The sequence below is a fragment of the Trematomus bernacchii genome, unplaced genomic scaffold, assembly GCF_902827165.1.
Source record: "Trematomus bernacchii unplaced genomic scaffold, fTreBer1.1, whole genome shotgun sequence".
NCBI lineage: Eukaryota > Metazoa > Chordata > Actinopteri > Perciformes > Nototheniidae > Trematomus > Trematomus bernacchii.
The window spans coordinates 5742284-5760313 of NW_022987839.1; the positions used below are offsets into that span (position 1 = coordinate 5742284).

At 38.9% G+C, this 18030-nt stretch overlaps 1 protein-coding gene and 1 non-coding gene across 2 annotated transcripts in view; one reads left to right on the plus strand and one right to left on the minus strand.

The window, feature by feature from the left end:
• Window positions 1–1253: 1253 nt before the first annotated feature.
• trnal-uaa lies at window positions 1254–1336 on the minus strand. The gene has a single exon. It is a non-coding gene; the product is annotated as a tRNA-Leu (tRNA).
• Window positions 1337–7109: 5773 nt separating this feature from the next.
• Window positions 7110–18030, plus strand: part of LOC117500349 (DNA ligase 1-like) — a 30614-nt gene continuing 19693 nt past the window's right edge. The window contains exons 1-4 of the mRNA XM_034153206.1: window positions 7110–7321; window positions 8800–8855; window positions 12274–12440; window positions 12762–12925. Of these exons, the coding sequence (XP_034009097.1) occupies window positions 7217–7321; window positions 8800–8855; window positions 12274–12440; window positions 12762–12925 (492 nt within the window). The 5' untranslated portion in view covers window positions 7110–7216. The remainder of the gene's footprint in view (window positions 7322–8799; window positions 8856–12273; window positions 12441–12761; window positions 12926–18030) is intronic.

Genomic DNA, 18030 nt, shown 5'->3' on the forward strand with positions numbered 1-18030 from the left:
GGAGACTAAGCTTGGATCATAAAACCACATTTATAATGGACATCTGAAACACATCAATCTGCTGCAAGAAACTCTGAGGAGGTCTTTCACCAGATATCATCTTTGGAATTGTATAAAGACAATAATTTATGATGAAAATATAAGTTGTGTCTGAGAGAGCAGAAACTCTGAATGTGACTTTTGTGCAGCACGGACAATATCCTCTATTTCTGTACAGATATGTGGTTATATTGAATATATGGGCCATGTTTTAGAGTTTAAACTGAACTTAACTTCATGTTAGCGGCATTAGGAGCAGGGGTGCTGTCATTGGCTGTATTTTAGTTGATTGATAAACCACTGGAGTATTGAGGTTTTCTTTATTGTTTGGTCCCCTTAATTAGAATTGTAAATAGCTTTTAGTTTAAGAGTCCTCTTTGTGTTATATTTATTTGTTTGCTTTAACCAGAACCCAATAGACTCTTTGTTGATTAGATAACTCTGTGTATGCCATTTGATATGAGTTATCATTAAAAAAAAAAACAATCGTTTTACCAAGTACATCTGGTTATGTGTTGCGCCCCTTTTTCCCAACCAGCTGGGACAGATTAAGGTACTTTATTTTTGTTAGAATCGTGTGAAAAACAAGGACCGGCATAAAGATATCTTGCTCATTGATTTGCAATTTTAAAAAGGAGAGCTACCACAATTTAACTAGTCAGTTTTATCTGGCCTAATGGTAAATATTGTCCAAACTCAAAATCTTTACTCAATTTAAACTCGTTATATTAAGATGTTATCTACACACATATATATCTGCCTACTTAATTAGCAAAAAAGCTGATTTTGTCGCACACTTTTAATGTCGTGAAACTTAAAATATTCAGTTTTTGTCTGTATATTATTTTGTGTGTGTGTTGCAATGGATTTGAGAGCACACATTAAAGGTTACTGTCAAACTCAATGGATCTGCTAATGCGTTGTTCAACAAATTAATTGACTTGTTAATCAGCTTATTGGTTATAAATGTGAAAAATAACCTCAATAAGTTGTGAGCATCCGATGTGATAGCTTGTTTTGCCTGAGCCAAAGGGAAAAAAACTCAAATATACTACATTACATGTCACTAGACACTTTTGTCAAAAGCAACTTGACTACATTCAATACTGTGATCAATCCCCACAGGAGGCATTTGGGGTGAACTGTCTGATTCCCTTCAGATCCGAAGATCAGCGGCCGCAGTATCCCACTGAGCCACAGCCTCCCTAACATAATACCAGGAGTGGGGTTCGAACCCACGAGGGCTGACGCCCATTGGATCTTAAGTCCAACGCCTTAACCACTCGGCCATCCTGGTGACTTTTGCTATACTATATACACTTTAAAAGGACATGAACCAAACACGTAAAGTTTACATTTGAGATGATTTTCTGTCAAAGATGTCTGCAGACCTTGTTCCAGCACAAGTGGACTGTGTTTTATTTTAGGATTTCACTTCTACTTTGACAGAACACACTGTGACAAAGTGACAACGGAGTTCAAACCTTAAAATGAAGCTTCTCACAAATAGTCGGATCCTCAGCCCGTTTTTTAGAAAGCCTCTCCAACAAACAGTGCATCCAGCAGCAAGTTTCCAGCAAACAAAAGGAGACAGAGGCGGTGTGTGTGATTTATTAAAGCCTGAATCACTGGCAGTGAGCAACACATGAAGGAATGCTGCCAGACGCTGCTCTCGCCTCTCAGAGAAGAAACCCTTGTTCCTCTGTAGATAAAACACACTGGCCATCTCCTCAGTGGTGGATGTAACAAAGTAAATGTACATGAAGTACTGACACTACATACAAATCGAAGGATCATGTACTTCACTCGAGTATTCCCATTTTTTGAGGTTATAAAAATGTAATGCTTGGTTATCAGTTAAACTACTGTACCTAGAAAATAATTAGAATACGATCGATTGGTAGAAAATGTACGGAAACTTAATATATTGTAAAAAGAAAATCACTTATTTTGCAGTACTTTTCACTGTGAAGTATTAGTACTTTTACCGATGTTAAGGATCTGAATACTTCCTCAATCACTGCCAGATGTTTCAGGGCTGATTCCCTGATTTTATAGGTATATTTTAAACTTAACCCTTTACTGTCTCTGAGAGAGCTGCAGTTGGACGTGCAGATTATTGTTCTGTGAGGAAACGGGAGGCAGATTGTACACATCTGTATAATCTAGGACATGCTTACACTACACTCATGACGCACTGAGGATTTCATATCCATGACAGTGACTAAAAGCAGCTGTGTGGCGAACATTACTACTGTACATGTCTCAGCTGGCTCCCCCTTAGATAAGATACTGCTTTCATGATAAAGGCACACATCTGTTCCCTGCTGCTTTTCTGTGTGTGCTTTTCTGATTTACTATAGTACGGTAATTAAGTGAAATGTTGAGGTACTTGTACTTTACTTGAGTATTTCTATGTTATGCTACTTTGTACTTCTACTCCCCTACAAGTCAGTGGTAAATCGTGTACTTTTACTCCACTACATGTATTTAATACCTTTAGTTACTTTACAGATGTGGATGAATGATGTGAAATATAACCAAGTGTTAAATCAGACTTTAGTTCCACCTGGAGTAAATTCACAAGCTGCCCTGCAGTATACAAAGTCATTCAAAACTAGCTGCAACTTTACCAGCTTTGATAACACTTTCATGATCAATCATTATAAAACATATCATATATATTATTCTGAAATGGACCAATCTGCACAATGACTACTTTAACTATATGTTGACGCTAAAACGTTTGTACTTTTACTTGAGTAACATTTGAATGAAGGACTTTTACAGAGTATTCCTACACTCTGGTACTTCTACTTCTTTTAAGTACAAGATCTGAGTATACTTCTCCCAGCTCTGCAGCTTTGCAAGCACAGACTGGTCCTGCATTAAATGGGGTTTGAAGTCTGCAGCATGTTATCAAGTTACTAATGCACTGTAGTCCAATAACACAGTGCTTTCAGCCTCACATCACAGTTTGATCCAGGTGCAAACAGCTCCACACACATACATCTATTCCTCACTACAGATGTGTTTTATGTCAAAGCCAGGCCTAAATCAATACCTCGATATTGGATCAATGGGAGTGAACAGTTCTTCTTCTCCCCTCCTCCCCTCCTCACTCTTCCTCTCCTCAGTTCATTCTTCACTCTTCGGGTCTTTCTTCAGCTGGCACAGAGTTGAGTAAAGTTTGCAGAAGACGCCGCATGTCCTCAAGTTTCCACAAAAACCCTTCCTTCCTTCCTTCCTTCCTTCCTTCAGTCTGAGAGTCCACACTCAATAATGAAATACGACCAAAGTCAAGTCAGACACAACACCTGGGGGGAACTTCCGGTGTGACCTGTCAAAATAAAACACACAACAGCAGAACCTGTGGAAGCTTTTTCAGGATCAGAATTCCTTTATTCGTCCCTCAAAGGGGACATAACGTTGTTACAGCAAAGTATGGTGAAGAAACTAGAACACTATTATATAAAAAAGCATGCACATAGCATTTCAAATACAAATGATTACAATTTACACAAGTACACATTCAAGTAGGTAGTCCTAGGTAAAAAGCATTGTAGCTACACATAATAATACAACCCTTGAATCTTGAATCTTGAATAGCAGTAGCATTTGTAAAATAAAATGAGTGTAGCACTGTAGAGTGAAGTGTGGCATGTAACATTAGTAAAATCATTATAGCACATAAAGAGTCTTGTTACAGTAATGGGTGGACTAACTAGGAGTAGCAGCCAGTTGTAATAAACAAATATTGCACATAAGTGTTGTTGTAAAGTGGTGTCATAGTCTTTGTTCTTGTTTTTTAAATGCTGTGTGTAGTTACTAAGCTACTTCAGTTTGTTGTATGGATACTCTGGTTGTCAGTGGTGTAATGTAACTACTGAAAAGTAATTTTACTCAAGTACTGTATCTGCCTGGCTTTCCACTTGTCATACCATGCACATATTTTATTCTATTTTATTTGTATGGGTACAGTATATCTATATTTAATGAACATTTTGTATATTTGAATGTTAGAAATGTTAGAAATGTTAATCATCATTTCGTTTTTATGGTCCTTTATACATTTACTTCATTGAACATTTATTTTTTCATGCAGATTGAATAACTATAATCGAAATAATACAATTAAAATAAGCGTAACGGAGACGTTAAGCATTAAAAGTTGATTCTGCCTGAAGAAAATATAATTTTAATCTTACAAGCAAAAAAATCCTCATATGTAATGCAGTAAATTAGAATCAGCCAAACCACTTCATAACATTGATTTTTCTTTCAGTTTCCCGCGCTGGCCTTCATTTTCCTATCGTGCCAGCTTTATTTTGAAGACTGAAACGCTCAACATCCGGTAGGCTTGGTTTAATTGGTGTTAATTTGACACAGGAGAAAACGGTGATAGCCGGCATTGCACACCCTTGGTTTAACGACAGTACGCGTCTTTAATACGATCATTTGTTATCTTTTGATTGATGTCATCGTGTCGGACTTCCCTCTCTGCTGTAATCCCGGACAGATCCCCGGCCAAACGCTTTGACTGCAGGCTGAGAAGAACCGGAGGAGCCAGCTGGCACTCCGGAGCAAGCCAGGAATTTCTCTCTTTACGCAACAAGCTGTGCAGAACTGCACAACTGCAAAAAGTCACAGGAGATGAAGCAAAACGAAAACGGAAATTAGGATCCATAAAGAAATCAAGGCAATGCATGATTAATGGAAGGTGTTGCAAGACCAGATTAAGTTTAGTTATTATGGCAATATACATCTTAAAATCCTAGGCTCCTCCAACAATGCAACATAAACACAAATAAGACATAAAACAATAAAACATATGAAGAAATAATGCAAGAAGAAACATAGTAAAATCAATAAAAGCTCTAATTAGGCCATGTATTAATGGGAGGTGTCTGTTGCAAGCCTATTTAGAAAAATGCAGCATGTGAGCTCTTTTTCATTCATGGTTTATCGGCTGTCTCTCTTTGCCAACATTTGGGATGTGACAAAAATAAACATTTTGAGTTCTGAGAAAAAAGTCCAAACTCAACCTTTTGTTGTTGTTGTCACATCCCAAAAATGTGTTCTCGTGGCCCTAATCCTCTTCTGCACATACATATAAAAGTACCAACTTTAGTAACTGCTCATATTGTGTATGTGCGTGGTTGGTAGTGTTGGCTGCGTGGCGGATGGAGAACACAACACCAGAGGTCAGGTCATGATGGTTTGGGTGAGGTGGTGAAAACAACTACGAATCTTATTTGTTTCTTATGTGTTTTATAAGAAAATCACAAGTTTGCAACTGGACTGACCCAAGGAGCTTCTACATGGGCTTTAAATGGGTACAGACAAATCAAATGTAATCAATGAAGGCAATACAATTACATGTATATTCTAATTTGAAATGTCCTAAAAGAGAAATGTTTATAATATCAGTTTTTTTGCGATACTTAGAAAGACTGTTGGCTGAAACAAGAAAAAAAACGCACCCAAGCACTCCGCTCATAATGGTACAGTCCCTTAGTTTAAAGCCCACTGAAAGTTGTCACTTCCGGGTTGGTAGTGTGGACCCCTAACTAGTTGCAGGTCAAATGTTGTCAATTAAAGTCAAGCATAGTTTGAGTTGATGGATAGGTTATTTAATTCACAATGTTAATAAAGCATACAGAAGTGACCAAAAGACACTTTAATCTGCAGGTTAGCATGTTATGGGAGGCGTGTGGCGCAGTGGATAGAGCCTTGGTGTTGGGGTCAGGGGGTCACAGGTTCAAACCCCACTGCAGTCAGCATGTCGTTGTGTCCCTGGGCAAGACACCTCACCCCAAATTGTTCCTGTGGGGATTGTCCACAGTATTGAGCATGTATGTCGCTTTGGATAAAAGCGTCTAACAAGTAACATGTAATGTTATACTCACATGTGGTTACTATGCTAGCATAAATAGGACTACAAAACTAGAACTACATGGCAGAATAGAGTTACTAATAACACGGCAGAGACTAGACTGTGTCTAACCAGTGTGCAAATTACTCTTTTAGGAAACTATAACCATTGTAACAGTAGGTTATTCAGGTCGAAAGTCCTATTAAATGTTTCTGAAGTCAGACCTCTGAAATGTGATCAATCAAAAGAGGCAAATTAGCCATTAGCCTTATATCAAACCACTAGAAAGAAAAACGACATGGATGGATAAGATCATGCCAAACAAATTAAATCTATTTAAACCTGTTTTAAGTTTCATCTAGAAAGAATACATTTCAACGTTTTTATTCTAAATAATTGTAGTAACTGTAATTACGATCCACAATGTGCACCAGACTGTATATATATATATATATATATATATATATATATATATATATATATATATAAAGGGATGTGCACACATACAATTTGTTTGCATTGCTCTCAATATACTTACACAGAAATAGACACAACAGCTACGGACGAGGACAACAAGGCTGGAGAAAATCATAGATGGGACTACAATGGTCACATGTATATAATAAAATACGTTTATATAAATATATATTAAGCACCCACAACAAAATAAGTGTTTCTAACTTGTAGACTTTACAAAAATAGAGCAAATAAATACATAATTTATATACATACATTTATATTGTGTATCCAATAAACCCATTCTATAGATTTATATCCTTCATTATTGAACTTATATTCACTGTTTTGCGTATTTTGTTTATCTTCTGCTGCTGATATGTATATTTTTATTGTTTTTTATTTATTTTATTGTATTTTATTTACCTTGAATTCATGTGCAATGTCTTATCTATGCTGCTGTGATGAAAACATATCCCAAATCTGGATCAATAAAGCATATCTTATCTTATAATGAATGGATACACATGGACAGGATGGGTAAGTAGACATGTAAAGATATCTGTAATATTTATAAAAACTATTTTCCATCATGATATTATCGTAAGATGTGTCATTAGTCCGTTTAACTTCATGTTAATAAAGATCGAATCCAAAAATTCGTGCTCTTGTTGTTGTTCTGCTCCTGCCCCCTAGAAAAAACGGCACTTCCCATGATGCATTTCGAAGGGGGCGTGTGTCAGAGGCTCATGGCTGCACGCTAAATAGCGAGCATGAAGTGAACTGTTAATAACATAATATAATATTCCAGTTTTTCGCTGGTTTCCCCGCCGTCAGTCGTACATAATGGCTTCAGAGGAAGACGCCACTCTGCTGTTTCTCATCTTCCAGCACCTCAAGGTGCACGGATACAAGAAAGCTGCCAAGGTGCTGGAGAAACACATTGCTCAGGTCGGTACTTTTGCTCAGATTATTCAAAATTCACTGATTTACTCAGTGTAAAACCGACCTTATCTGATTCTCCCGTTGTGTTCTTGTTCCTGATCATATTTACCATTGTTAATGCTATTTCTTTACCGAGCATGCGCGTTTTGCATTATTTACATTAACTGAATTAAATATATATGTGATTTCAGTGTGCTTCTTGCTCCAGTGTTGCAGTGAGTGATTTGCAGGCCATCGTATGTATGTGTGAGTGTGTGTATGAGCACATGTGTGTCGGTGTTCAGGCCTCCTGAAGGAAAAGAACATAATGTTTCAGGAGCTGCATGGCTGTGAAAACAACACGGCTGAGGGCCTGCTATTGCACAATGAGACCCATTCAGACCCCCTCACATGTTTGTGTTTTCAATGATTAAAGTTGTACATTTTGATATAAATGTGCTATAGCTGCATTGATGAGTCATTTTAATAAATGAGTTGATTGTAAGTTGATTAATTGGCAGGTAATAAACTATAATTCATACATTGTTCAGGTAATATTTTAAGCATAAAATGCCCAGAATTAGCTTGTCACATTTGTTTCTATTTTACATATTTGTTTATTTCATAAAGCTGAATATCTTTGAGTTTAAGTCCTACAAGGAACTAGGGGAAAGTTTGATGCATTTATTTCACTTTTTTCACAGTTCTCTGAAGGTTTATAGGCTAAACTACTAAATTATGTTGTTAAATTAACAGTAATTAAAAGATAATAACAGTTATTGATTAATTAGCTGCAGCCCTAAAATGATCAGAGTGCACGTGTAGAGCCATGCTGCATCCACACACACCAAGAGGCTGTACCACGAGCTAGTATATCGTCGTTTAACGTATTTTTCAGTAGACTATATTATAAAAACTGCAACATTTTAATGAAAACTTAATTTAAAATCAGACCAATTTATGCTTGGTAAGTTTTTAAACCCTTTTGTCGAGTCGCTGTGTTATTCTGCCCCTTTTTCCAATAATGTTCCTACATAATGTCACTCTTATTGTGTTGCACTGAAATAAAGACAAATTACAAATGTGTTATTTCTAAAGTCTGCCATCGAGAGTCTTGGCTGGTCACAGCAGGTTTCAGGTTTCAGGCCCACGGGCTAAAAATAAAGTCAAAAGTTTCTGCTGACAAAGTTTTAGGAAGACTACAATAGAGAAAAATGTCTCACCACTAATCTCTAAAATTAAACCAACCACTGCTGTCAGAGGCATCGTTCCCCTGCTCATCATTGCATTTCCACTCACTCTCTTGCTACCAGTTTTGTTTCTTGCTGCATGGATTCCTTTCCGGGAGCCTGTGGCTTTAAATTCCTGACCAACAGGAAATTAGCTTTCTCCAAGATGGGTTGAAGGGATATTGTCCAGCCACTCTTGATTATAGATGAGACATTCTTGGATCACGTCCTCTTGTTTTTTTTTCAGGCTGCTAAAAATGTTTTGTGTTTGTTTAGGTGGAAACTCCAGAGGAGACCCCCAATCTTCATGAGATCTACTCAGGCTGGATGAAGTAAGTCCAACTTGTTACTACACAATCTGCAAGTAGGAGGAGTCCACCTTTTTCCTATCAAACTTTAACAGTTGATGGATTCAGGAGTAAAGCCCTAGCATGTAAGAAAACAATACATATGTTTAAATCAACTTTTTTTTAATCAAATGTCATTACATGTTTTAGATAAATTGATAGACAGCCAATGGTTTATTTACACTGTGCATTCACATCAGTCATGAACATATTATACACAAATACTCTAATAGTGCCCAATAACTAGATTAGATAAAAGGAAATTATGAGAAATGTTGTTAAGAATTCGGATAATGTCAGGTAAAATGGACATGCTAGGCGAGTGATCTGAAGGGGGATGGAAGAAGGACAGGAAAGAGACTTACTTAAAACAATACAATTAAAACGATCCCATAAAAACTTTGTATCGTCAATATAAGCAATGTCCTCATAGCACCGATTGCGTTAATTAAAAGTGTCTAGATCACTGATCTGTTTATAAAAATGTAACTCGAGTCTGGACCGGATGCTACACTGCCAGACTGCCTTGGAAAGAGAGGAGGAAGAAGACGAAGAGAAAATATAAATTAGGACAGAGGAGGAAGAGTCGTGAAAGGAGGCGCTGGTGATTGAGGACCCCGTGTGTCCCGCTGAACTAACGGGTGTGTTGTTGGTGTCACCTCTGTGTTGGTCAACCTGTTGGAATTTGCACTTTCCTGTTAACAGCTGCTCTTCACTATATATATATTATCTTTCTAACCCCACACCTAGCATGGAGCTTTTGGCTTCGTGGCGTGCTTAGATGGCCAAAGCTCTTAATTCAGCTCCTTCAGAACAGCCTCAGCCCACAGGAAGTGAGCTATGTCTTTGAAACTAATTTCCGTAGAGGCCAAACTACAACTTGCATTGGGAAAGAGACGTCTGTATATCATAGTTTTTTTTTACGTTAGTCAACTACCCAGTAGGAACACTTCAGTAGCCCTTTTTCCAACATTACGTCCAAAAAGTTGTAAAATGTGCTTTTTTATTTTACTTATTATTTGTATTCCCGTAAATATTCCATGTGTAATATCTGTGTTTCTTCTTATTCTGTTGCTGCCATGACACATTAACAGGCATAAATAAAGGTCCATCTTATCTTATCTTAAAACTCAAACCCATAAATATTTACCCTCCTTAATTTATTTGGCTAAGCTGACACCGAATGAGAAACTCCTGTGATGCAGCAGCTGTTTAAGGAAACGCAAAAGTGCATGCGCTATGATGCCGAAGATCCTCAGAAGACCTCAGGATTCTTGCTCTCTTCATTCAGGACTGTGCAACCTTTACAGGAACGAACGGTGCCCCACCCCCAAGGCTGTATCCACCTCTGTTAATACATCCATGCCTTAAGCCCCATCAAAGTCTCCTGCTTCTTCCTATCAAAAAAGGCTGCGATGTCCCCATTGATCCAGGGTTAAACGTATTTTCCTGGATCATTAGTCATGCTGTGCCTGTTGCTCTGGTCCTGCCTGACGCACACCTACTACCTATGTTGTAAATGTATTATCTTTTAAATGTACTCACACCTATTGCACATCTGAACGTCCTGGGAGAGGGATCCTTCCTCTGTTGCTCTACCTGAGGTTTCTTCCATTTTTTCCCCATTAATAGTGGGGTTTCTTCAGGAGTTAAATCCTTGTACGATGGAGGCTCTAAGGACAGATGATACCGTATTCTGTACAAACTGTAAAGCCCCCTTTGTTAGGGTTTTTGGGGCTTGAACATGAGTCATATTGCCATGTTTGATGATGATTCAATTACTCAATCATCTTTACTTTACAGTGTTGTCCATTATCGTTGTATTTCATTACCGTGCTTTTTTTTTCCGAATTACGGTTGTAGACTCCGAAGACAAGCATGCAGCTTTGGTGGATTGCAGATTTAAATCTGTCCCTTTGAACAGGATGTCCCTGTTCGTGAATGACCGCCTGGCCTTCTGCCCGGTGCATTCTGGGATTTAAATCCCTGCTGCTCTAAAAAAGATTAAGCAGGCGGCAGATAAGTGATGAATGAATGACATCACCTCATGTCTGTGATTTCCCAAGTGTAAATAAAAGCCAGTCAATACAAGTCTATGACATTGGTCTGAATGTGAGACAATACTGTTTATAATTCCCCTTTTCCTACAGCTGCAGGAGTTGAGGTTTCATTTCAGTTATACAAATAGATTTGGATGACACTTCTTTCTGCTCATCAGTCACATTCAAACACATTCCGTGGTCAGAATAATTCACTCTGCTTGTAAACATCCTTCAGACTCTTGAATTTCTCACAGTGACAGTCAGAAACATCTGTAGTTCTTGGCTGCTCGACTCATGATGGACTGATCCCCAGTCAGTTTTCTGCAGCGATGACGCGGGAAGCACTTTGATCTTGTTTTTTATTCTCAAGAAATGTCCTTAAGCACTTCACCCCATTTTTCAGAAACTCCTTAACTTATACAAGACAAAAAACATGCCACAAAAGACTTGAGCTGTGCCTTCATGTCATTCTATAAATCAGTACAATATAATAAAGGGTCACAATATGTCTGTTTTTATCACTAAGTTATAAAAAATGACATTCATGAAGACGGCAGCAAGTGTCTTTTAGTTTGATAACTTTGTTTTCTAAGGTCTTTTTGGAGCTGTTTTGGCCAAAATCCACCATTTAAAAATAAATAAAAATAATTTTCCAGCTGTAGGTTGCTCCTCCATTTCCTCTGTGCATTGCATTGTGGGAGAAAAGTATCTATCAACAGCAAACTCAGGGTGTTTCTCAATCGCGAGTAAAGCTGCTTCAGAGCCACTATTTCAAGCATACTACGTCATCAGAGTGCCGCCGAAGTACTGTTCCAATCTCCAGCATACTTGGAAATCTACCGAGCCCGGCGTACTCCGTTTGGAGAAATATCGAGGCTGCACATGAGTAGACTTCGCGGTCTTAAAATCCCCACAATGCTTGCGCACGGACCAATTTCCCCAAATCTGTGGCGGAAGATGTAAGAGGCGGGGCCTCTCATATGACGCACACCTGCACACTTGCTAGCCTGTTCCACTCTTTTGTTTTCCGAATGGCAGGAAGTATTCTTGCCTCGCTTCTGAAGCAAGATGCTCGGCAGACATGTGCTACCAAGCAAGCGTACTCCGCGATTGAGAAACATCCTCAATTTGGTATGCTGCGGTCACTTGCGTATACTAAAACCTGCTAAGGCAAATTTATTTATATAGCACCTTTCAACACAAGGCAATTCAAAAGTGCTACGAATTAGTTTGATGTATGGATTGGATTGAGATTATAAGAAACACATGCATGTATGAGCACTTCCCTGTCTTTTAAATGAGCGAAAGGTGTATTAACAAAAGTGCCAGTAATAAAAGGAGGTGTGTGTTTTGTGTTATAGGCTGTGCTCTCTAGCTCAGGATGCCAAGCAGGAGGCAGAAGACGCCGCTCATCTGAAGAAGAACGGCATCAAACCAGAACCTGCCACCAGCGAAGAAGAAGATGTCGCAGACGCCAAACTCAACAACATCAGCGAGGAAAATCATGTGGATGCAAAACCTCCAGCTGGTAAATTTAAATACGTTGTAATGCAGCAGCCATCGCACAAATTAACAAGTTGTAGCAGACAGTGTCACACAGATGCTATGGAAGAAATGGCGCTTTATCTATTAGCTTTCTGGATTGCTCATGTTTGTACGAGGTGATGAAGCAGTGGGAACTTTCTTTGTAGAGATTTGTCTGTCGTTTAAAAGAATGTGTGTCATAACGGATCCATCGTCTTGTATCTGCAAACCAAGTCTACCTATAAGTGAACTGAAGCTGGACCTATAATGTATACGTTTGAACCATAACCCCCTTTTAAAAAGTGTCGTCTTTTTGTTGCTTCAGAGTCCAAGACCGATGTTAAGGAGTCTGCGGAGGTGCACAGTGAGGAGAGAGAAGAAGAGTCTGTCTCTGAGCAGCTTCTACCTCCTGCAGGAGAAACAAAAACAACAGACCCAGAGAGTGAGGAAGGAGAAAAGAAAGAGGAGGAAACGATTGCAGAGGAACAGGTGAGCAGAGAAATGCACATATCATGCATCGTTAGACATGTATACATATCGATTCATAATTATCTTCTTTCATAACTGTATGTAAACCTCATTTAGTTATACTGTAACCTGGATTTCTTCATTATCCTGTTTCACTGTTTTTGCTGCTCTGACACCTGCATTTCAAGGATTAATAAAGGTTGATCTTATCATAAAAACAAACAAACACATAACTACAGAGAGAAGTCAGCAGCAGCAGCATGAAGTGACAGAAGCAGGCTTATTATTGGATGGTCCTCAGTTTAAATCCCTGAAATATCTGAGGCAATAAAACCTTCAGCTGCTGCCATGAAGCTGCAATCATTAGATACAAAAAGGGAAAGTAACATCTCCCCTTTTTCACACTTTTACTTTTATGATGTACTGCAGCTGCCCTTTCAAATCATGTGCTGTAGTATGAAGGCAATTAAGACCTACTTTTTCATTCTAACACGGGGCCTTGACCTTCTTGCTTATATGTCCACTTCACAGAGGATTTGGGGTCAGAATAGCCAGACAAGTATGCTGGCTTGAAGACTGCAAAAGAGGCCCTGTTATCCTATCAAGGGGTTTCTCTTTCCTGTAGTGTGTTATATAGGTTGCGCTTATATTGGCTGCCGCTCCAACACATTATACGTGATTGGCTAAGAGGCAGGACATCTCTAATGGCGCGTTTCCACTACACGGCCTCGCTCGGCCCCGCTCGGTATGGCTGGGCCTCGTTAGGACTGGCTCACTTTATGGCGCATTTCCATTACAGTTTAGGAACTGGGGTAGTATCTATAGTAACGCAGTGTAGGCGGAGCCGTGACGTGATCTTCAGAGAACCCCAGAAAAAACAACACAGCCGTTAGCTGTTAGCACTCAGAGCTCACAGCTCCTCATATATGTTCAGAAACTAGACAAAAGTTAAACAAGTACAAACCACAGACTGTCTGTGTCATGGTGAATACAGTCGCTGCTTTATTTATGTCTGTATAGGCCGTTGTTGTGAGTGTGGACGGTCGGAGCATATACTGCGTTAGCTTAGCCAATCTCCATTTAGAAAACAAGCATTTTAAAAGGTTTTTCGCCTGCCGTCTGTCTGCAGACTTGACAAAGCATTAATTCATGGTTTTTACTAACCGGTATCAGTATGTTGTTACTTCGGCATCATTTTGAAACGTGTATTACAATTAAATCACGGTCAAATATGTCCATCTTGTTGTAGTTGTAGCCCCCTTGCCAGCGATGCTCTCTCTAGTTTAGCATACTCAGCCCGACTCAGCCTCGTTGTCTCTGGCCCTAGACCCACGATTTTATGAGGCCAGAAAAACTGTGAATTAGGACCCGCCGGCCGGTACTAGGCCAAGTGGAAACGCAACCAAAGACGGGCCGCTGACGTCACAGCCCTCTTAAACCGGGCTGCGCGCTGTAGTGGAAACGCGCCATAAGCGGTTGCCCAATCACAACAGGGCCAGCCAGCTAACCAATCAGAGCAGACTGGGCTCTGGTTTCAGACGGAGGGTGAAAAGAGGTGCTGCAGCACAGGCAGTATGAGAGAAATAAAGAGCTTTTTGAACATTAAAGCGTGGAGACATGTCACAGGAGAGGCACTACATGCAAACATCAACTTAAACATGATGATATGATAAAGTGGCTACAGTTTGCTCTTCGTTCAAAATCCAAAGAGCTTTAAAAAAAATCCACAATATATCATGTTATCTAATTAATGATAAACGATGATGGAGGAACAGAAAGAAGCAGTTAAAGCTATGTTTCCGTAGCAGCCGGAAATCAGTACCCTCACAGACACACACATTCCCACACTCATACACACACACACACACAACACACACACACACACACACACACACACACACATACACACACATAGCTGTTGCCCAGTCACTGTGGTAATTGTGATGATAGATGGACAGAACCGTAAGTCCAGTGTTGTTTTATTCCTCTGAATTACACACACACTCATGTCATGGCTACATGTCTCGTCTGAATCTGTTAGATTGTGTGCGTTTGTTATTTTAAGTCTGTGTGTGTGTATCAAAGTTTTGTCTCTGTTGTTTTCTGTCGGCCCAGTGAGGCAGTAGATAATGCTGTTTGGACGGAAACTGTGTGTGACAGAATGATAATCTTCTGAGATGTGTGTGTGTGTGTGTGTGTGGGGTGTGTGGTTGTGTGTGTGTGGTTGTGTGTGTGTGGTTGTGTATGTGTGGTTGTGTCTGTGTGTGTGTGTGTGGTTGTGTCTGTGTGTGTGTTGTTGTGTCTGTGTGTGTGTGTGTATGTGTGGTTGTGTCTGTGTGTGTGTGTAGGTGTGTGTGTGTGTGTGTGTGGTTTGTCTGTGTGTGAATAACTCTGTGGTTCTAGCTACAAAGTCCTGATTACGTTTCATTGTGTTTGAAGATAAAAGAGTGGCTGTTTTTACACACTTTTCTGTCTCTGCTGAAGATGAGTGAAGCTCCGCACACTACAGTTCTCTTTCAACAGAATACATATGTTTTCTAGTGAACAGAATTACATTAAAAACCAGACAGAGTTTATTATTTTGTCCTTTTTTGTTGTCCAGATCGTCTGATAATATCCGGCCTGCATGCAAAGAGAATTTTACTACAATCTGAAAAACACATTTAACATCATATGTCTATTTGTGATTTTCTTTTGATTTAAAGTTTCATATTGTCAGTCGGGAATCCATTGGAGCCGGCCGGTGCCTTGGAGCTCAATTATTGTCCAATAAGAAACAAGAAACTCATCACTATGCTCGCTGACATGATCCTCTTTTACTATGAACACAGGCCGTAATAAAAAAATGCACCAATAATATATTTATTTGTTCTCTTAGTTTGAGTATATTTTGCTAAAGAAAATGCAGTGCCTTTCCTTAATGGGCAAAGAATAAATGCCTGTAAGCATTCATGACCAGTTATTAAAGATTCACATCCTCAGTAGGGAAGTCCAAAAGTATAAAGTAGAATATTATCCCTTTTTATCTCTTTATATTTAAATATGATATTTTCCCTGTACATCTTGCACATCTCTCGTTGTACTAAATTGTTTGTATTTTTTTGGTGACATTTTTGTCGTTTTTTATAATCGCTTTGTTTGCTCATGTTTCACACAGTGACATCACTATGTAACACTCACACTTATATTGGATATCGCTCCAACACATTTTACGTGATAGGCTAAGGGAAGGGACATCTCTAAGCAGTTGACCAATCACAACAGAGCCGGCCAGCTAACCAATCAGAGCAGACTGGGCTCTGGTTTCAGACAGAGGGTGAAAAGAGGTGCTGCAGCACAGACAGTATGAGAGAAATAAAGAGCTTTTTGAACATTAAAGCGTGGAGACATGTAGAGACACTACATACTGATATACACCTGAACATCAGCAGGAGAGGACTCTTTAAAGTAGAGACACTAAATACTGATATACACCTGAACATCAGCAGGAGAGGACTCTTTAAAGTAGAGACACTACATACTGATATACACCTGAACATCAGCAGGAGAGGACTCTTTAAAAAGCAGCTTTCAAATGTGTATTTTTTTCTTTAAACCTAGTTTTTTTTAAACACCTACCTGTTCATGTTTGCAGTCAGCAGTAGAAGAGGCATCTGAAGCGGCAGGGGAAGAGGTCGAGCCCAGAGCAGCCCTGACCCCCGGAGAGGAGCAGAGGGAGACGCAGGTTAGTGACCCGGGATCAGAGAGGGCAAAAGTACACTCATCCTTCACTCAAGTAGAAGTACAGGTACTCGTGTTTTAAAATACTGTGGTAAAAGTAGAAGTACTGACTAAACTTCTTTACTCAAGTAAAAGTAAAGAGGCTTTGAAATGTACTTAAGTAAAAAGTACCCATAACTAGCAGCTGTTTTAAAGAGTACCTGACCTCCCTTATATTAATAGAACAATAATGTCATTGTTAGCTAATGAATGTTCCATGCTGAACAACGGCAACATGACAACGTTTTCATTGGTCCCTCTTCTTTAGAGAAGACCAGGAAATGATGGATACACGGATCGTGTTCAAATCAATAGGCACGCAATGACTCTAAATAATAATGATCACGCCACCAAACACACATTCAAACTAAAGGAACCAGCCTGTTTGGGAAATGTGAGAAGTAGAAAGTACAGGTATTTGGGTTCAACATGTAAGAAGTAGAAAGTACAGGTATTTGGGTTCAAAATGTAAGAAGTAGAAAGTACAGGTATTTGTGTTCAACATGTAAGAAGAGTAGAAAGTACAGGTATTTGTGTTCAACATGTAAGAAGTAGAAAGTACAGGTATTTGAGTTCAAAATGTAAGAAGAAGTAAAGGGTATTTGTGTTCAACATGTAAGAAGTAGAAAGTACAGGTATTTGTGTTCAACATGTAAGAAGTAGAAAGTACAGGTATTTGTGTTCAAAATGTAGAAGTAGAAAGTACAGGTATTTGGGTTCAACATGTAAGAAGTAGAAAGTACAGGTATTTGGGTTCAACATGTAAGAAGTAGAAAGTACTGGTATTTGTGTTCAACATGTAAGAAGTAGAAAGTACAGGTATTTGTGTTCAACATGTAAGAAGTAGAAAGTACAGGTATTTGTGTTCAACATGTAAGAAGTAGAAAGTACGGTATTTGGTTCAACATGTAAGAAGGAAAGTACAGGTATTTGTGTTCAACATGTAAGAAGTAGAAAGTACAGGTATTTGTGTTCAACATGTAAGAAGTAGAAAGTACAGGTATTTGTGTTCAACATGTAAGAAGTAGAAAGTACAGGTATTTGTGTTCAACATGTAAGAAGTAGAAAGTACAGGTATTTGTGTTCAAAATGTAAGAAGTAGAAAGTACAGGTATTTGGGTTCAACATGTAAGAAGTAGAAAGTACAGGTATTTGGGTTCGAAATGTAAGAAGTCAAAGTAAAAAGTCGTCAGAAAAATAAGTAGTGGAGTAAAGTACTGATACCAGAAACATGTACTTAAGTATTTGTACTCCACTACTTCCCACCTCTGCCTGGGATCAGTCACAGGTGTGTGATCGTGTAAGACTCTTACTCCAACAAACACGCATTACTTAATATTTCAAGTGTTTTCCCGAAATGTGCTGCT